Consider the following 21,769-nt stretch of genomic DNA (forward strand, 5'->3'; position numbering starts at 1 on the left):
TAAGCCGGCACATGGAAAGCTCGGCCTAGGAAAATCCAAAGATCAAAGTGCTAACATCTTTTGCAGGATTGGAAGAGCAACGAATTTCTTTCCTACAATCGGCAGCCGAGGTAAGTCCTAAACTTTGAAATAGTTAACAGATATTACCTATTGCATTTTCAACTCCGTCACTAATGAGCAAGATGATGGAAGTACATGCTCCGGATGACAAAATGTGGTCGTTCTTTTCTTTTCCCTTCGGCTATCGGCATAGGCCTTGGCCAAAGAGGGGCAGTCTGTAGACACCCAATTTTGTCACCCTCCCCCGGCTATGATGACATATGGATCTTTGACGTGACCTTTTACCTTTGATTAACAGAGATGACAACTGACTGAGGTAACTATTCCTAGAAGCATTCCATACTCACCCAAAATCCCAAAAAACTTGTACAAGAGAAAAGAAGGGTTCAATTATGACATTTCATATACGAAGGAATCCAATCAAAGTGACCACACAGATGCATATTACTTAAAATTACGATTCCAACGATATATGGTACATCAAAATAAGACCATCAGATCTTCCACAATCACTCTTAGAAATTACACTCTGAGTGCCCAAACCCCACCCATGCAAGCACCCATGCCTTGCCTTGAGTGCCCAAATCCCGCCTATGGGAGCATCCATGTCTTGCCTTGAGTGCCCAAACCCCACCCATACGAGCACCCACACTTTACCTTGAGTGCCTAAACCCCGCCCATACGAGCACCTATACCTAGCCTTGAGTGCCCAAACCCCGCCCATGCGAGCACCCATGTGAGCACCCACGCCTTACCTTGAGTGCTCAAGTCCAATGCATGCCCAACCAAGCCCCGCTCATACCCGGCCTAGTTCAAGCACCCATGTCGGAGTTCTAGAACCCATGCTAGAGTGTCTATACCCATAATAGAGTTCTTGCACCCATGTCGGAGCCCCAGCACCTATGCTAGAGCCCCAGCACCCCTGTTGGAGCTCTAGTACCCCTATTGGACCTCCAACACCTCTATTGAACCTCTTACACCCCTATTGAAACCTCCAACACTCCCACCAGCGATCAAAATCCCTCTTCCGGTGACTAGTTTGGAGAAGGAATTCCCAAACTAGGGGGTCCACCCCTCTTGACCCGAAACAGGGGTCAAGCTCATATATAATTTCTCAAAAAAATTAACACAATGTAGACTTTATATAGACATTGTTTTAGTGTACATAGTCACTAAAATTCAATCAATGTATATATGTGTGATAACTTAGCCATGTATGCGAAATAGGAATAATTATGGAAAATGTTCATTTTTAAGCATCTAATAGGAAGACTGGTTGAACCGGGTAGATTGGGTCCCTAAAACCTTCCCAATTCTACAACTGACACTTACCCTAAATCTCTAGACCAGACCAACTTTTGGGCCCTTTTCTCAAGAATTAGGCACCCCCGTGTCCTAGGCCCATAATCCTAGGTGGTGACTCCAAACCCTTTTACATGATCCCGATCCCCGTATTGGACCATTATGAAATCCCCGTCTCGAATGAAAAACTTTACACTCTTACAAAATAGGCCTCCACGTATCTCCGAGTGGCGATATGGTGGGGTAAGCACACACGACACACCCCTCCCTCTTAAAAGAGAAAGATAGAAGAGAAGATGGAATTAATGCAAGTCCTTCCCCTCCCCAAAGGGGAGAAGAGAGATCATCATCTCCAGCCGCTACCCTCACACAATGCTGTAGGGTTGCTAGAGGAAGACCCATTCTCAATCAATGCAATTTTTGCTATTCCAAGAATGTAGCTGTCCTGATCACTTTCTTTGGTTTGTAGTTGTTCTAACTCATGAGTTACCCAATTGAACTCATCTTGAAAGAACACTTTGAATCCTGGTTCCATCTTGGCAGCGGTTTCATTGAACCATGGGTCAACATTCCCATAAAAAGGAAAATCTTCTCCTTCCCTTACAAAATACCCATTGAGAGTGGGGTAGTAAGAGGCAGCTATTTTTCTGGTCATTCTTAGTACCTTTTCCTCTTTGCTGATATTATTGCTTCCTAATCTAGGGGTTTGAGGATTGTACCCTAGACCGCTTCTTCCTTTGCTTACAACCAAAGTGGGTAACTTTGGAACACCCTGATGATACTTCCCTAATCCCATTCAAGGGATGTATTGCATGTTTTTCATCATTCAACTCACTGGTGGACTTTAGAATGCTTCATAATCAGTCAAGATGTGCTCTTCATTTGTCCCTTTGGAGAGGAGTGCACAAGTTCCTTCTATTCAAATCCGCTAAGTTGGACTTCTCCAGCATGTTCTTCCCATTTTTCAATATTGGCCAAAGTATTCACTATCTCTGGGTCTCCTGTGATAGTGATCACCTTCCCCTCATGTGGGAATTTCACCTTCTGATAAAGATTGGATGACACTGCCTTTACATGGTGTTGCCATGGCCTTCCTAGAAGCATATTGAAAGATGTTGGTATGTCGATGATCTGGAAATCAATATCGAACCTCACTAGGCCAATCAAAATAGCCATGGTAAGGATCCCAAGAACTTCCCTTTTGGTATTGTCATATGCTCGTACCGTCTGGTTTGATGGCCTCATCTTTTCCATATATTGGCACCAACACTCTTGGATGATCTCAAGGGTAGAACATTCAAAGCGGACCCATTGTCAACAAGGACTTGAGGAATGATCTTGTCAATGCATTCCACTATTATGTGCAAAGCTCTGTTGTGCTAGGTTCCTTTGGCTGGGAGCTCATAATCTGAAAACATCAGTGACTACACTGCATATGTTACCCCTACTAATTGTGAGAGATGTATCGGATCTATCTCAATAGGCACTTATACATTGGTGAGGGACTTCAGGACTGCTTCGCAGTGTGAAGGGGAGGCCATTAATAATCCCCAAATTGAGATATTTGCCTGGGCCTTCTTGAGTTATGCCAAGACTGGGTTCTCAGGTTCTTTCTTTGAGCCACTTGTTCCAGCCTCATTAGTCCTTGATTGTTCTACCACTAGGGCCTTGTCCTTGTAGTCTCTTTCGCTTCTAGTCTTCATTATATTGATAGGCTTCTTTACAAAAATCTTCATGGGATAGTGGTCCTCATCATCACTATCTGTTATGGTAATTATCCCTACCATAGGATCATTCTCTTCATCAGATTCTCCTTCCCGGCTCAGGGTGGGAAGTTGAGGTCCTCCACAGATATCGAGAGCCCTAGCTCACAATTTCTTTACCCCGTTTGAAAGGCATTTGATCCCTACATTCACTATTTATGCAAGTGTGTCATCTCCCCCTAGTTCTTCAAGGTCTTCCATTTTTTTAGCATAGTAGCATTCACTGATGGCTACTTCACCTAACATCTGGTCAATCTCCTCAACTTTGAGTTTCATCTCACCCAAGCACCCATAAATTTGAATCATCTATTCTGCTATAGGGTCCACATTACCTGCAATGATGATCTCATACTCTTTGATATCCTTACTATCTTTTGAGTTTGATGCAGACTCATCTCCTTTCATGCTGATTGTGAGTGTTGATTGAATAGCATCTTTCGGATCAACCATCGGGTCATCTTCATCGATCGCATACACTGAGTATCCTGCTGGATCCCTTGGTGAGTAATACCCAGATTCATTATCTTCATCATTATTCCAAGGTCCCCGGTAGTCAATGTCATCCCAATCCCTGTACTTATCATCACTTCGAGCATCAGAGTCATCACTATCATCCCAATCCTCATCTTCATTGTCATTATCATCGTCCTCTTCTTCACTGATTTCCCCCTCACTTGGCTCTTTATCTGATTCTTCATGGAACTCAAATTCTTCTGCATCCAAATGTTGGTAGTATTCATAGTGTAAAGATCAAAAAATTTCCATATAGCTAGACTTGATCTTATTGGCTCAGAGTCTGATCAGACCAAACTCATCATCCTCTGTATCACACCCCATATGGATTAGGGAGGTATGCTCCTTGATTTTTTCACCTACTAGTAATTCCAATATTGCTCTAAGAAGGTCATCTATGACTTCTTCAATTATTTCTAGACTATCCTTCTAAGGTATAGCTATCTGGATCAAAGAAGTGGGGTTAAAGTCTTGACTTTCTCCAAAGGCATTCACTGAACCTGTTGACGAGGTCCCTTTTGGAGATTTTGGCAATGCACGTATATCCTTCCAGCTGTACCCACCGATCCATCCTTCCCTTGGGTTATCCACCGAACCCTAAGAATGGGAATGACATGAGGGTGATGAGGGATATGAGGTAGGGTGATATGAAGGTGATGTGCTATAGGAGATAGGGTATTCTGATGAAGATAGAGGGTGGTAAGATGTCAAAGGATTGTGTGAAATGGATAGTCTGATGAAGATAGTGGATGGTAAGATGATGATGAGACTCCTTCTCTTCGATGGTGTGGTGTAGTGGATTCTCCTGTTGACGATGAAGGAGGGATGGTAGATACCTGATCTTCTGATTTTTCTTCTGATCACTCTTCTCTTTTTGGGAGTTCTCATGACTTTGGCCCTTTTCCTCATGATTTTTGGTAGGTGTAAGTATTCATATGATTTTTTCGAGCTATAGATGTGATAATTTGAGTGGTATCACTTTCTATTGTTTCCTCTTCCAGATCGTATACATGACTCAGTGAGAACCATAGAACATGGGATGATAGAAGTGCCTATCCATATAGTACATATAAATGGCCCTTTGGAAAGAGCCTCATTCCTTCTGATAAGCTACCCTGATGGAGCTGATTATATGCCTTACTATTTCTGGGGGGAGAGACAACCTTTTCACATGCAATAACTTCTCTACCTATTCATATCGCTTCTGGATATAGTACCTCTTAGAGTCCCTGATGAGATGAGTTGGATCATAGAACCGAGGATCAAAATCATTCTGATCATTTATCATTGACAACATGTTGACTGTTCCATGATCTGGGAGTGGATTGGTAGTGACATTGGGAGGCTGTTTGACTTTCACTTCAATAGTCCCATTGTCTACCATATCTTGAATTGCATATTGAAGACCTAGGCACCTTTCATTGGTGTGTCCCTTCTGAGTGTAGTAGGCACAATACTCATTGTCCCTGTACCAAGATGGGGGAGGGTTGTTGATTGCCCTTGGAGCTATAGTGCCTAACAATCCTTGTTTCTTTAACTTCTCATATACTATTGCCACAAGCATCCTCAAATCAGTGAACTGTCTCCTTGGGCGAGGAGGCTTCTAAGCAGAAGCATCTACTTGTATCACAAATGGTTGTGAAGAGGTGATGGGTGACACCTACTGTTGGACCGCACCTATCACATTTGTTTCAGGATTCTTTCCTCGTCCAAATCTAGGAGCTTCCCACATCTTGAGAAGCTCCTTGATACTGTGCATCCCTTAGTATTTTGTTCTCAACACGTGTGCAAGTGGCTATCAAAGCATCAAAAGTTTGTAGATGCTGATAGTAAAGAACATCATAGTAAGGCTTGGACAGGTTTTTAATCAACATTTTCACCTACTCTACTTCAGAAGGTCGATTTTCCATCTTGGCAGTCTTGTCTCTAAACCTTATTAGGAAGGTGGTGAATCCTTCTCTAGGCTGCTGTCTCAAGGTCTCAAGTTCCCAACACTTCACATCTACTTTAGTGTTGTCAGAGTACTGCTTGGTGAAGGCTTTCACCATTGTTCTCTAATTTTGTGGCTGAGTAGACTCCAACTATGTGAGCCATCTCAGTGCTCGTCCTGATAGTATCAACATGAGTGCCTGACCCATCTGATTATCAGTAAGTAGCCATGATTTAGTGATGCTGAGGAAGACTTTTAGATGAGCCTTAGGGTCTCTTGACCTATCAAATCTGACAATTTTCCATTTGAACTACTCAGAAATCCTTGCCCTAGAAAGAAACTCATCTCATCAAAATCCACTGCTTGATTTTGCAAACTCTTTCCTGCTCGGATCATATTCTCCAACTTTTCTAACTACTCTCTAATTTTTCTCTCTCCTTCTATAGAGGTTCCATTTGGACATGTGCCATAAACTCTTCTTCCTCATCTTCAATCACCACCTTGGGCAGAGGAACTTGGGAATAAGATCCTTGTTGACCATTCGGACGAGTGGGTGAAACTCCTCGTTGACCCGTTGGCCTAGTTGGTTCTAGTCCTCCTGAGTCAACTCAAGAGGAAGTCCCAGGATAACCCGTAGGTCTGTTCCATTCCAATTCTCTCGTAGCCAGTGTTCGTTTCCTAAGAGGATTTCATAATAGGCGTAATACTTGAGCTAATCCACTCTTGACTTCAACCATTTCTATTTGAAATGTCCCTACTAGGTGGACCTATGCTTGCTCAAGTGATTCAATGTTGGGTGGATCTATGTGAACTGGACTATAATCACTTGGAAGGAGACAATCTCGGAGAGACGATGAAGGTGACATTGGACTTAAGTGAGTTAATCGGTTACCCTGACATGTCCAAACAAACCATGGAGAATACTTGAGGTGTGAAATTATGCCTGAACCAAAAGTGGTTTATTTTAGGAATCTTGCATTCCCACCCCTTTATTCATTCATCCACTCAATTGTCAACCGATGATTCATCAAAAGTTAGTCCACTTAATGATAGGGAGTGGATAGGGGCTGATGTCCTTAGTCCACTCAATGTCCTAGGTGGGAGATACATACAAATGGCTTGAACAAAACATTCCTATAAGACATTCTCTATCGATAAAGTCATGCTTTCCTTATTCTTATCCCACTAGGTGACCTTCCTCCTGGTTTCCTCAAGTCTTTTAGATAATTTGGATAATTTGGAATTTTGTGGGACTTTGACGGGAACCACCCCAAAGTCATGTATACCTAATTATTCACATCTCATTTCTAAGGAGGAAGGACATCTTTCATCCGAAACCCACTTAGGAGAGCATTCCCTTATGACTAGAATGCATTATAGGGAGATTCCTTTTCAAGACCTCAAATAAGTTCTACAGATCAACTTGTGGCATTCCTAGCATTCTCCATCTATTTCCTATATGATGCGAGTATGCAGTGGATGCAATAGGATAGACAAGGCTTCCTTGGACAGGATCTATATACGCAAGGTACGTGATCCTTTTGATAGACTCGGGGGTACAAGAGCAAGGGGGTGATGCCTTTGCTCATTACTCATGACTACACATGAGGTTAAGCAACTGGCCACGAGGGTAGTGGAACCGTGAGTGATTGTGTGTAAAAGTGTAATATGGGAATACCATTACTCGATCTCAAAATGTCATAAAGTGCACGGACCTCCCCGAGGGTGCTGGCACACTTACGAACATCCTTGCCATTTAACAATACCCCACATCCTTGTACAAGAAGCAGGTATCATTTGCTCTCAGAGTACTCTCCATGACATGCACAGACATCCCTAAGGGTGTGGGTATGACAGGGAGCCCTCACCAAATGATTTCACTTCGAGCATGATGCATGATGTGGTTAGCAAATGCAATTACAAACATGGGGTTAGCCAAATATATTTTCAAACAAATGTGGTGGAAAATGTTCTTGCATTTAATTGTAGCATCTAGTGTCGAAAGCTTGACAAGTCCCCAGTGGAGTCGCCACTGTGAGGGTTGTGACCGAACTTTCTTCCCTTTTCCCCTTCATGGGGGGGAAGACTTTGCATTCCATCCTCTCTCATCTCTTTTTCTTTCTTAGGGAGGGGTGTGTTGTGTGTATTTGCTTTCATGGGACCCACACCATCATACTAGCGCTCGAAGATACATCGGGGATTAGGATCATACAAAAGGGATTTAGAGTCACCACCTAGGATTATGGGCCTAGGACCTGGGGTGGGCCCAATTCATAAGAAGAGGGCCCAATAGTTGGTTTGGTCTAGAGATTTAGGGTATGTGTTAGGTGGTATAGTTGGGAAGGTGTTAGGCACCCAATCCACCCTGTTCAATTGGTCTTCATACTAGATGCTTAAGAACGAAATTTTTTCACAATTATTCCTATACAACATGCATGGCTAAGTTATCACACATATATACATTAACTGAATTTAATTATTTATGTACACTAAAACAAGGTCAATAAAAAGGCATACATTATGCTAATTCAAATTAGAGATTATACCTGAGCTTGGCCCCTGTTTTGGGTCAAGAGGGGTGGCCCCCTGGTTGGAGTAGATACGAACTTTCCTATAGATTCTCCTAGCTCAGGGGAAGATGGTCTTGACCTCTAACTTCTTTTCTCAAGAGATGTTTTGACTATGGTGATATTTGGGTAGAGTTCAGGCTAGGAGAGGATACTTTCAGATTTGAGTTTTGATAGAGCTTTGGCTAGGGAAGATAACTTTTGGGTTTAGACTGAGGTTGCACTCGGACAGAGATTCCACTGGGGATAGGCTATAGGAGGGCTAGGATGAGGTGGCACTCCGACAGAGCTTCCACTGGGATAGGTTATAGGAGGGTCAGGCTGAGGTGGCACTCTGGTAGAGCTTCCACTAGGGATAGGCTATAGGACGGGTAGGCTAAGGTGGCACACTGGTAGAGGTTCCACTAGGGATAGGCTATGGGAGGGCTAGGCTGAGGTGGCACTCCGGTAGAGCTTCCACTATGGATAGGCTACAGGAGGCTTGGCTGAGGTGGCACTCTAGTAAAGCTTCTGCTAGGGATAGGCTATGGGAGGGCTAGGCTGAGGTGGCACTCCGTAGAGCTTCCACTAGGTATAGGCTATGGGAGGGCTTAGGATGCTTAAGAAGGCTTGGGAAGAACTTTGAAGAACTTCGAAGAATATCAAAGAACTTCAAAGATCTTTAAAGAACTTCAAAGAACTTCAAAGAATTTGGGAAGAACTTCAAAGGTGAGAGAGAGAGAGGTAGACTTTCTCCTACAAAGGGGCTCACCAAATGGCTTAAGTGTGAAATTTCAAGGAGAGGGGGGGTATTTATAGATTTTTTTAACCAATGGGGTGCAAAAAGGGATTTTTCCACTAATGGGGTGAAAAAGTTAACTTTTTTTGCCAATGAGGTTTAGCTATGTACGATACACAATCAAGGTGGCACAGGGTACACAAGGGGGTGAAGAGAAGACCTCCCCAAAATCCAGCCATCGGAGTGGGGCCATCGGAGCACGGGGTGGGGCCATCGACAGCCGACCACTGAAGCAGGATTACCAGTGCACGATGCCATGGTGGTGGAGGGTAGGGCCACGGGTAGGCAGACGTATGAGGCTAAGGTTGGTGCATGCGGGGCACATGGGGGCTGGGGGTTGGGGCTTAGTGCACGCACGGCATGCGGGGGATGGGGGCTTAGTGCACATAGGGTGTGAGGGGCCTGGAGGCTTGCTGTGCATTGGTGTGGTTGTGCATGGGGTTGGTTGTGCTTGGGATTGGTTGGGTGCAGGAATATTCTATGGAATATGCCAGATTCTAATCCATGGGCTTTGATGGGTTCTGTCTTTCGGTGATGATTGCAGGAGATCCGATGGTTTAATTTTGACGTACCATATATCATTGGAATTGTGAATCTAAGTACTATTCATTCATATGATTGCTTTGGACCAGATTCCTTCGTATATATGATGTCTTAATTGGACCCCTCTTTTCTCATGCACAGGGTTCCTGGGTGAGTATAGAGCATTTTGGGATTGGGTTACTTTAGTTAGTTGTCATCTATGTTGATTGGAAGCTGAAGGCCGTGTCCATGATCTATGAGTCATCATTAGTCTGGGGAGGGTGACAAAATTGGCTGTCTACGCTCCCTAAGGGTGCTGGAACAATTACAAACATCCTCGCCATTTAACAATACCTCACACCCTTGTATAGGAAGCGGGTATTGTTTGCTCTTAGAGTCCTCTCCATGACATGATTGATCTCCCAGAGGGTGTAGGCATGATAGGGAGTCCCTCGCCAAATGATTACACTTCGAGCACAATGCATGATGTGGTTAGCGAATACAATTACAAACATGGGGTTAACCAAACATGTTTTCAAACAGATGTGGTGGAAAATGCTCTATCATTTAATGGTAGCATATAGTGTCAGAAGCTTGAAAAATCCCCAGTGGAGTCTCCACTGTGAGGGCAGCGACTGGAGAAATCCCCTTTTCCCCTTTTGTGGGGGGGGGGAAAGACTTGTGTTCTGTTCTCTCTCCTCTCTTTCTCTTTCTTAGGAAGGGGTGTTGTGTGTTTTTTCCGCAGGCCCCACACAATCGTACCGTCGCATGGAGATACTTGGGGTGCTATTTTGTAGGAGTGTAAGGGTCGTCATTCAATGGTTATTTGATTATGGTCCAATACAAAAGGGGTTTAAAGTTGCCACCTAGGATTATGGGCCTAGGACTCGAGGGTGGGTCCGATTCCTAAGAAAAAGGCTCGAAAGTTGGTCCAGTCTAGAGATTTAGGGTACCTATCAGGTTGTAGAGTTGGGAAGGTGTCAGGCACCCAATCTACCCGATTCAACTGGTCTTTCTACTAGATGCTTAAGAACGAACATTTTCCATAATTATTCATATACAATATGCATGGTTACATCCACTACAAGGTTAAGGGGTATGACCTTGAAGTTTGAGATGTATAAGATGGACCCTAAGCACACTATGCCTGAACACCTTAGGGTGGTGAAAGACATGATTCGGAAGCTGAAAAATGTTGGGACCACTCTTACTGATGAGCAGTAGGTTCAAGCTATCATTAGGATACTACCCAATTCTTGGAGCACTATAAAGCTCGTTCTCACACACAATGATAGCATTAGAAGTTTTGCTGACATTGCACAACATGTGAAACTTGAGGCAGAGTGCCAAGAGGTGAACTGTGTGATTGCCCTAGTCGCCCAAGGAGGCAAGTGCAAGTTCAAGTGTAAAAGATAGGGCAACCAAAGAAATCAGGGTATGACTCAGAACCAAGCGCCAAAAGAAGGAAAGTCTGCCAAGTGCAAAAGAGGCAAGCATGGCAAAAAAAAGATTTATCCAAGGTCAAATGTTATAACTGTCCAAAGATGGGGCACTTAACTCATGATTGCACTGAGAAAAAGAAGGTACCATTTCTATCCTGCTCTCTTTGTACAGTTGTTTATACTCATGTGTTTGGTTGCCTATATATAGTCTGATTGGATTATGGATACAGGAGCAATGAAACATATAGTGTGAGATCGAGGGGGTTTTATAGACTATAGTAGAATTTTGGCTGGATCCCAAAATGTGTTCATGGGGAATGACACCAGTGAAGCAGTTCGAGGAGTTGGTACTTATCAGCTCAAGATGCATAATATGCACACTTTGCTTCTTTATGATGTGCTTTATGCACTTGATATTTAGTATAAACTACTTTCATTTTCTGCATTATTATCTTTAGGATATTATTTGCATATTGACGATTGCACTATAGAGTTTTATTTGAGTGGTACTATTGTTGGACGTGGATCCTTAATTGATGAATTTTTTAAATTAGATTTAATTGATTCTACTTCAGCTGTTTCTTATGTAGTTAATACATGTGATAATTCTGAATCTATTATATGGCATGCTAGATTGGGACACATAGGGAGAAATAGGATGGGTAGGTTAGCTAGAGAAGGTCGTTTTGGCTCACTCACTAAATTCAACCTCCCTGTGTGTGAGCTGTATTTAGAAGGTAAGGCTCATCGGAAGCCTTTTGAAAAGGCAATCCGAGCTACCTGGCCTCTAGAACTTGTCCACTCAAATATTTGTAGACCTATGAATGTAAGGGCATGTAAAAACTCTCTTATTTATAAATATTTGGCTAATTAGGGTTCCTAATCATAGTGAGTCCATAATTACCCCAAGTGGGCGATCCACAAAGGAACCAGGTCAGGACCCAGTCTGACCCCATATTAAGTAACATCTCCCACTCGCCCACACAGGGCGGACATACTCAATTGTCTATTATAGAAGTCTCTCTATCATAAGTGTCTCATCATACAAGAAATGGAGCATGCGACCTAATGAGATAGTACGAATGTAGGAGTGCTATATTAAGCTTCCATCTAACCAACATAGCACATCACTCACAAATAATATGGGGTACCCTAAATAGTCCAACTACACTAAATCTAGCACTCTCGATCCCTTATGATGAGCAGTGCTGACCTTAAATCATGCAATGTGCTTGTGACTACATCGAAACAAAAATACAATAAGTCGCCCAGACAATGAGCCACAAAACAAGGGTGCAATTTTGAATAGTTTTCCCTAAGCCCACATGTCAATCCGACTACTCCCAACTGCTTTCAAAATCATGTTCCATTGGACCGCATCATCCATGATCCTACGGAGCACATCAAAGTAGCATCATTGGGCATCCTCTTCATGACATGTCTCAAGTAAGAGGTATCCATAGGATCAACTTAGTTTGATCCAAGTGGCTCACACAGTGATGAAGAAGGGATCCATTCAGTCTGTAACACACCAAATCTCACCTCTTTACATTGACTGTGACAGGCAAGAGTAGCAGTTTGGAGAGGCTAATGCTAGCTTGGCATGCAATAGTGGAATGCCAAGAGGTGAGGGATGACCCAACATGTACCTGTGCCTCTTGCCAACAGTGTTGGAAGAGTTAACAAACAAAGTGGGCCAATAGGTGATTACTAACCCTTAATATAGATTGGATATGATAGGGTATACAACAAACTCAAATGGGAGCAAGTCTGGCTCAACTGGCTAGAGAGTTCTGGAATGTGAACAAAATGGCCAGAATTGGCTGAAATGGGTCCCACTCTTGGAAATTTGACATGTGGACCTATTCCTATGGGTTTGGCATGATTAAATGAGTTAATTAATAAAATCATAAAATTAATTTAATTATGGGGACATAATTAGTTTTAATTAGGTAATTATATATATATATATATATCATATTGTATAAGTAATATAATCATATATATACATATATGGATATAATATATTATATTATATATATCATAGGGTTAGTGGGGCCATATAAGAGCCACCACCGACCACATTTCTCATTAAGTTACTATTTGGACAGCAAGATGAAGAAAGAAGAAAGAAGAAGAAGAAGAAGAAGAAGAAGAAGAAGAAGAAGAAGAAGAAGAAGAAGAGAAGAAAAGAAGAGAAGAGAAGAAAATTAGAGAAGAAATTGATTTTCTTGGAAGATTTCTGTAGGATTCGGCAAAACGGTAAGATAATCTCACCTAAGATTAACCTGTAGCAAGAAGGATTTTCAGAAATTAAAAGGGTATGAACTGATTATGTGCATGGAAGAATTCTGAAAATTTTAGCAAGTAACCATGCTATTTGGAGTTTTAATTGTTCAAAAGATGCACATACCATGGCCGATTGAGGTAGTAGCATGTAAATTTTCACTTCAAGTCTCCAAAACAGTAAATTACTTAGAGAAGAAATGAAATCTCTCTCTCTCTCTAAATTTTGTTCTTTGAAGACTCTAATGGTACATGCAAAGTAAAACTTATGATTAAATGCCTACATGCAACCTTAGATTGGGGATTGATCATGAAAATCTGATCTTGTTTCATACTTGTGGATGAAATCATGTGAATATGAGGTAGGAACTGGAATTTTTGCTAAAATGAATAATTATAATTAATTGATTAAAAATAAATGAATAATGGGCATAGAAAATGGTGAAATTGAAGTTATGTTCACTGTTGTGAAAATATAGTACAAGACTAGAGGCACAACCCTGCAAAAAAAAATTGACAGAATTGAAATTCTATAGAAAAGGCACGACTGGTGGGAGACATTCGGTCAACCGGTCAGGCCAGGGTCTCCAACAGGTTAGACTTCTAGAGACCATTTTTCCCTCATATTGACAGTAAAGTTTGGGTCTGAGAGGTGACCTGTAGGGCTTATAGGGGAATATAAAGTGACTCAATTAGGGTATAAATTAACTTAAAGTCTATATATATATATATATATATAATTTTGATTTTTAGGAATTCCAATATTAACTGTGAGGGAACAAGTTTAGCACCTGGTGTGAGAGTAGCAGTCGGAAGACGAGATCTCTCTTCTCCCCATTGGGGGGGGGAGAAAAGGACTTGCATCATCATTCCGTCCTCTCTCATCTCTTTCTCATTCTCTTTCATGAGGGAGGGGTGTGTCATATGTGCTTACCCTGCGGCCCTGTACCGTCGTATCGCCACTCAGAGATACGTGGAGGCCTATTTTGCAAGAGTGTAAAGTTCGTCATTCGAGACGGGGATCTAATGATGATCCAATATGGGGATCAGGATCATGCAAAAGGGGTTTGGAGTCACCACCTAGGATTATGGGCCTAGGACCCGAGGATGGGCCCGATTCTTGAGAAAAGGGCCCAAAAGTTAGTCTGGTCTAGAGATTTAGGGTAAGTGTTAGGTTGTAGAATTGGGAAGGTATTAGGCACCCAATCTACCCGGTTCAACTGATCTTCCTACTAGATGCTTAAGAATGAATAATTTTCTGCAATTATTCCTATTCTGCATCCATGGTTAAGTTATCACACATATATACATTGACATTAAATGACTATGTACACTAAAACAAGGTCTATATAAAGTCTACATTGTGCTAATTCTGTTGAGAAATTATACCTGAGCTTGACCCTTGTTTCTGGTCAAGAGGAGTGGAACCCCTAGTTGATACTCGTACAAACTTTCTTGTTTCAGGGGAAGATGGTTTTGACCTCCAACTTCCTTTCTCGAGAGATGCTGATTGTGATAAAATTTGGGCAGAGTTCCAGCCAGGAATGGTTACTTTTGGATTTGAATTCTGATAGAGCTTCAACTTAGGAAGGCTATTTTCGGGCTTAGGCTGAGGTGGTATTCCGGCAGAGCTTCCACTAGGGATGAGCTACTTCTGGGTTTTGGCTGAGGTGACACATGGACAGAGCTTCCGCTGGGGATAGGCTATGGGAGGGCTAGGCTGAGGTGGTATTCGGATAGAGCTTCTGCTAGGGATGGGCTACTTCCAGGTTTTGGCTGAGGTGGCACTAGGACAGAGCTTCCATTGGGGATAGGCTATGGGAGGACTAGGAAGAAAATTTTCCCAAAAATCTCACTCAAAGAAAGCAAAGGATTAAAGAGTCTCAAAGAACACTTCGAAGACTTTGGATCTTATGAAGATCTCTCCAAAGAACACTTTGGATCTTACGAAGATCTCTCTGAAGACTTGGAAAACCACAAAGGGAGAGGGGAGGAGAGAGGGCAGAGCTTCTCTACTATGGGTTGTTGTGGGGTATGTTATTGTGTAAAATCAAAGGGATGGGATATTTTATAGAATTTGTAGACCAATAGGAAGGGCAGAGAAAATTCCTTAACTAATGGTAGTAAAAAGTAATATTTTTATACTAATGGGGTGAAAGTAAGATATTTTGGACCACTGGGGTGGAGGGTAATTTTCTATAGCCATTGGGGTCAAAGATAATTTTTTTTTGGACCAATTATGTAAAAAGATTCCTTTTTGGACCAATTGGAGGCTGCAATGTAGGGTACACTAGTTGGGTAGTGTAGGGTACACGGGTGAGTGAAGAGGGAATTCCTTCTCCAAACCGATCAACGAAAGAGGGATTTCAATTACTGGTGGGAGCATCAGAGGTTTCAACAGGGGTGTGGGAGGTTCAATAGAGGTGTTAGAGGTCCAATAGGGGTGTTGGAGCTCCAGTAGGAGTCTTGGAGCTCCAGCAGGGGCACTGGAGCTCCAGCAGGGGTGTTGGGGCTCTATCATGGGTGCTACTGCTACGGCTTTAGCATTGGTGCTGGGACTTTAGCATAGGTGCTGGGACTTTGACATGGGTGTTGAGGCTCCAACATAGGTGTGGGACCTCCGACATGGGTGCGGGATCTCTGACATGGGTGCTAGAACTAGGCCAGGTATGCATAGGGCTTGGTCGGGCATGCGTGGGGCTTGGTCAGGTATACGTGGGGCTTGGTTGGGTGCACACAAGGCTTGAATGAGTGCACACGGGGCTTGGTTGGATGCATGCAGGGCTTGGCCGAGTGCACATGGGTTTTGCATGGGTGGGGTTTGGGTACTCTAGGTAAGGCATGGGTGCTTGCATGGGCAGGGCTTGGGCACTCAAGGCAAGGCGTGGGTGCTCGCATGGGTGGGGTTTGGGCACTCACAATGTGACTTCTAGAAGTGACTACTGGAGAATCGATCTTCCAATTTTGACATACCATATATCATTGGAATCATAATTCTGAGTACTATGCATCTGTGTGGTCACTTTGAGCAAATTCTTTCATATATCAAATGTCATAATTAGACCCTTCTTTTCTCTCGCACAGGTTTTCTGAGAATTTAGGGTGAGTATGGAATGCTCCTGGGAATAGTTACCTCATTCAATTATCATCTCTGTCAATTAGAAGCAGATGGTCGCGTCCAAGATCCATAAGTCATCATAGCCAGGGAACGGTGACAAAATTGGATGTCTAGAGAATGTCCCTCTTTGGCTGAGGCCTGTGCCTACTGTTAGGAAACATGTCCACACTCCTTGCTATGTTTTGGTGTTAACAAACAAACATACGTCTTTAACTTAGTTTGATAAAATGTGATTAGCTTGAAGAAAGTGTAATTAGTTTGAAGAAACACTTAGAAGGTCGAATCAAGACATCAAGGTTTGAACTCATGCAGACATGACCTTGAAGCTTAAAGACATTCAAGACCCAAGATAATAATGACATTCAAGATCGAAGATGAAGACATCAAGAACTATAATGATGAAGATATCAAGAACCAAGATGAAGACCATAGGATAGAGAATATATTTTGTAATTTGTACACACGTTGCATACGCATGCACCTCATGCATCATACTAGAATGACCTTAGGTGGTAGAGTGCAATATGCTCTAGTAAAACTATGAAAATAGATTAACCTGACTCAAGGGCACTTTGGGCAATCTTACAGTTGGTATCAGGAGATGAAACCTTATAGAAGTTGTAGAAAATTGAGTCTCGATTCCAACGCAACTGATCTCAGGTCAATCCGAGGTCGGACCAAAATGTTATAGTTAAAACACTGACGACTGGTCAGTATGATAGCACTTTGTCAAAACAATCTGTCATGTTGACGATCGATCGGCTGGAAGCCCTGGTCGACCAGAACTGTCCGAGGCCATAGCCGGCCGATTGGTGCCTCCCTGGAAAAGCTCCAACGGCTAGTTTTTGACCTCAACGGCTCTTTTCGGTTGACCGGCTACCGATGGCGGTCGACTGATGGTTCTAGAATATGACCATTAGAGCCTGATTTCATGCCTAAAATGCTTCACTAAGCTCACCTATAAATACTCAAACCACTCTTAATTAAATATGAATTAAGAAACAGCATTAAGAGTATTATTATAAGCATTCAAGAGTCATTAAGATTATTCTATCCAACTTGAGTTGTTCAATTACTCTAATCCCAACAAAAGGCTCAAGTCTCAATCAAGTCCTCCACTCTCTCCTGTGCAAGTCAAAGCCATGAGAGAGGACTTTACAAAATGTGCATCATTCATCTCTCATTCTTATTATTTGCACCACACTTGAGGTATTCCTTATTCCACTACTTATTTATTTCTATTTTTATAATTCTAGACTGTACTTAGGATTGTAAGGATTCTCTTATCCTAAAAAGAGGAAGGTGTCTCTTTACCTCTAAAAGAGATTGTAAAGGCACCTCTCTGCCTGTAAAAGAGATTTGTACGGATACTCTTATCCATGAAAAATATTGTAAAGGTTTTCTTTCCTACCTACTGTACTGAAAGGGAGAACTAGTGGAATACCTTACAAGAGGATTCTTATAGGGAGTGGACTAGACTCGGATTGAGTCGAACCACTATAAATCTTCTGTTGCGTGATTGTGCCTATTTTATTTATTCAGCATCGTTTTAAACTTGCAATCACACTTGGGACCTATACATCGAAAAGAATTAATTTCCACTAGTATAACCTATTCACCCCCCTCTAGGATATTTCACCTCCAGCCGAAGGGCAAAGAAAAAAACTATCACATTTTTTCACCCGAAGCATGTACTACCATCATCTTTCTCATCAATGACGGAGTTGAAAATGTGACAAGTAACTCTTAACTACTTTGAAGTCGAGGACTTACCTGATCTGCCGATCACAAGAAAGAAATTTGAGCCCTTTCAATCCTGTTAGAAGATGTTGAACTAACGTTTTGCAAAGATTTGAGACCTCTCTGCAGAAAATGTTAGTACATGAAAATGTTCTTGAAGCATCATTTTGCAGAGATTTGAGCCCTCCTTGCAGAAGATGTTAGTGCTTGAAATGGTTCTTGATTCATCATTTGCAGAGATTTGAGCCCTCCCTGCAGAAGATATTAGTGCTTTAAAAGGTTCTTCCTAGGCTGGACTTCCTTTTGCCAGTCCTAAGAATTGATCCATCATTTGTAGAGATTTGAGCCCTCCCTGTAGAAGATATTAGTGCTTGAAAATGTTCTTCCTAGGCTAGACTTTTGTATGCCATTCCTAAGAATTGATCCATGATTTGTAGAGATTTGAGCCCTCCTTGCAGAAGATGTTAGTGCTTGAAAATGTTCTCCCTAGGCTAGACTTCCTTCTGCCAGTCCTAAGAGTTGATCCATCATTTACAGAGATTTGAGCCCTCCCTGCAGAAGATGTTAGTGTTTTGACAATGTTCTTCTAAGCTAGACTTCCTTCCGCCAGTCCTAAGAATTGATCCATCATTTGCAGAGATTTGAGCCCTCCCTGCAGAAGATGTTAGTGTTTTGAAAATGTTCTGCCTAGGCTGGACTTCCTTCCACCAGTCCTAAGAATTGATCCATCCTTTGTAGAGATTTGAGCCCTCCCTGCAGAAGATGTTAGTGCTTGAAATGTTCTCCCTAGGCTGGGTTTGGGCACTTAGGGGAAGGCATGGGTGCTTGCATGGGCGGGGTTTAGGCACTCGAGGTGCAACTTTCGGGAGTGATTGTGGGAGGTCCGATAGTCCGATTTTGACGTACCATATATCATTGGAATGGTAATTCTGAGTACTATGGATCTGTGCTGTCATCTAAGAGCAAATTCCTTCATATATGAAATGTTATAATTTGACCCTTCTTTTCTCTTGCATGGGATTTCTAGGAATTTTGCATAAGGCTGGAATGCTTCTGGGAATAATTACCTCAGTCAATTGTCACCTTTGTCGATTTGAAGCAAAAGATCGCATCCAAGATCCATAAGTCATCATAGCCTAGGGAGATTGACAAAATTGGGTGTCTATAGAATGCTCCTCTTTGGCCGAGGCCTATGCCAACAGTCGAAGGGTAAATAAAAGAACTAACACATTTTGTCACCTGGAGCATGTACTGCCATCATCTTGCTTAGCAACGATGGAGTTGAAAATGTAACAAGTAATATCTCTTAACTACTTTGAAGTTGAGGACTTACATGGTCTACCGATCGCAGGAAAGAAATTTTAACCCTTTCAATCCTGTTAGAAGATGTTCAACCAACGTTTTGCAGAGATTTGAGCCCTCCCGGCAGAAAATGTTCTTGAACCATCGTTTTGTAGAGATTTAAGCCCTCCCTGCAGAAGATGTTAGTGCTTGAAATTGTTCTTGATTCATCATTTGCAGACATTTGAGCCCTCCCTGCAGAAGATGTCAGTGCTTGAAATTGTTCTTGATTCATCATTTACAGAGATTTGAGCCCTCCCTACAGAAGATGTTAGTGGTTGAAAATGTTCTTCCTGGGCTGGACTTCTTTCTGCCAGTCCTAAGAATTAATCCATCATTTGCAGAGATTTGAACCCTCCCTGCAAAAGAAATTAGTACTTGATAATGTTCTTCCTAGGCTAGACTTCCTTCTGCCAGTCCTAAGAATTGATCCATCATTTGTAGAGATTTTAGCCCTCCTTGTAGAAGATGTTAGTATTTTGAAAATGTTCTCCCTAGACTGGACTTCCTTCTGCTAGTCCTAAGAATTGATCTATCATTTGTAGAGATTTGAGCCTTCCATGCAGAAGATGTTAGTGCTTGAAAATGTTCTCCCTAGGTTGGACTTCCTTCAGCTAGTCCTAGGGAATTTGGTCTATGAGATAGGATCACTCGGAACCAATTCAAGGGGGTTGGCCTCCTGGGGCTGATTCAATGAGATTAGGCCACCTAAGGCTGGGTCAATGAAATTGGGCCTCTTGGGGCCGGGTCAATGGAATTGGGCCCTCTAATTCTTTAACTCTTGATTTAGAATTTTGAACTTTGAATTTTAGCTCTTGAACTTTTGATTCTTGATTTGGGATCTTGAACTTTGAATTTTGGCTTTTGATTTGGAATCTTGATTCTTTGATTTTTAGCCCTTGAACTTCGAATTTTGATTTGGAATCTTGAACTTTGATTTTTAGCTTTTGATTTGGAATCTTGATTCTTTGATTTTTAGCTCTTGAACTTTGAATTTTGATTTGGAATCTTGAACTTTGTGTGATAATTTCCATCTACCTCACAAATTAAGATTTCACCTTCTACTTTCATGTGATTTACCTACCAAGTAGATCTCACTTCCCATGTGATTTTAATTTTTACCCACCACAAGAAACTATTTTGAATTTTGTTTTTTTGGTGGTAAGAACTCTTGAATTGCACCTTGGAATTAGAATCTTTTTTTTTTTGGGAGGATGAATTTTTAACCATAAAAATGGCCCACCCCTCCTATTCACTCACTATTCCGAGTTTCTTGAGTTGGGAACGATTCGTGAGCGAGTGAGCTTGGGTTTTTGAGTTTCTTTGAAGATTCGAAGTTCTTCGCATTTCCTCGAGTTTTCATAAATTCCTTTGAGTTTTCCTTTGAAGTTCTTTATCTTCTTCTTGAAGTTCTTCATAGTTCTTGAGGAGGGGGCCATTTGGAGAATTTGAAGTCTTTTCGGGCCTTTTTACAATTTGTGAAACTTTCTGGGGTTCTTTGTAATTTATGAAAATTTTTAGGGTTCTTTGCAATTTATGAAACTTTCTGAGGTTTCTTGCAATTTTTGAAAACCTCCGGGGTTCTTTGCAATTTGTGAACCTTTTTGGGGTTCCTTGTAATTTTTGACAAAATATGGCTGAAAGGAGAAAGAGGAGAACTCCAGGAGAGATCAGGCTGGCTGGTGGAGAGAGATGTAGTACATCCTCCCAGGGGGATGACAGTCCTACGAATTGGTACATTGGGCGAACACTCTCCAGGACCCGAAACCACATCTGTAATGTGATGTGGGGCAAATGGATAAGTCTTCCATTATTATTCAACTTTTTGTTCATTTTGTGCATTTGTTTTTGTTGATTTTGTGCATTTATTTTTTTATGTTCATTTTTGCATTTATTCTTTTTTTTTTCATTTTGTATTTATTATTTTTTTTATTTTTTGCATTTATTGTTTTTTAGGAGCATAGTGATGGGACACATCCTACATTGGCCAGGTATGGCCATCCCAATGCATTCCAGGAATGGTATGACATGCTTCCCCATAGGGCACAGGGGCAAGTGGATTCTACTTACCTGTGTCGCTTGGCCTTGATGGACACCAGAAAATGTAGCTCAACATTGGCGGGGGCTTTGGTGGAGCCGTGGTGGCCGAGCACCCATTCTTTCCACCTTCCTATTGGTGAGATCACCATCATGCTGTTGTGCTTCTATGCCATGACTAACATACCCTTCGGAGGGAGACCTCTATCTATTCTTGAGACTTTGTCAGTGTGGGAGTTTACAGATTTGACAGGTATTGAGATTCTAGATGATCAGACACATGTCCGCTTGGGTGCGATCAGCACCCGTTGGATGAGGAAGGATTTGAGGGTGAACCCGGGTAACCTTGCACAGGTAACTTGCTCCTTCC

The 21,769-nt window shown here is 42.1% G+C and overlaps 1 protein-coding gene across 1 annotated transcript; it reads right to left on the minus strand.

The window, feature by feature from the left end:
• Window positions 1-3,431: 3,431 nt before the first annotated feature.
• On the minus strand, window positions 3,432-21,478 carry LOC122065060 (acidic leucine-rich nuclear phosphoprotein 32 family member E-like). The gene is made up of 2 exons (XM_042628852.1): window positions 21,433-21,478; window positions 3,432-3,838 (listed from the first exon to the last, which is right to left on the minus strand). Exons 1-2 carry the CDS (start codon window positions 21,476-21,478, stop codon window positions 3,432-3,434), a joined length of 453 nt encoding a protein of 150 aa, XP_042484786.1.
• Between the last annotated feature and the right edge of the window lie 291 nt (window positions 21,479-21,769).

This window comes from Macadamia integrifolia, unplaced genomic scaffold (genome assembly GCF_013358625.1).
Source record: "Macadamia integrifolia cultivar HAES 741 unplaced genomic scaffold, SCU_Mint_v3 scaffold187, whole genome shotgun sequence".
NCBI classification, from domain to species: Eukaryota; Viridiplantae; Streptophyta; class Magnoliopsida; order Proteales; family Proteaceae; genus Macadamia; species Macadamia integrifolia.

Coding starts and splice junctions, on each gene's coding strand:
- LOC122065060 (XM_042628852.1), bottom strand. CDS start 21,478: ATGTTGAGCTACATTTTCTGGTGTCCATCAAGGCCAAGCGACACAG. Junction 3,839..21,432: donor ATCAAGGCCAAGCGACACAG/GTAAGTAGAATC, acceptor ATTTGGATGCAG/AAGAATTTGAGTTCCATGAA.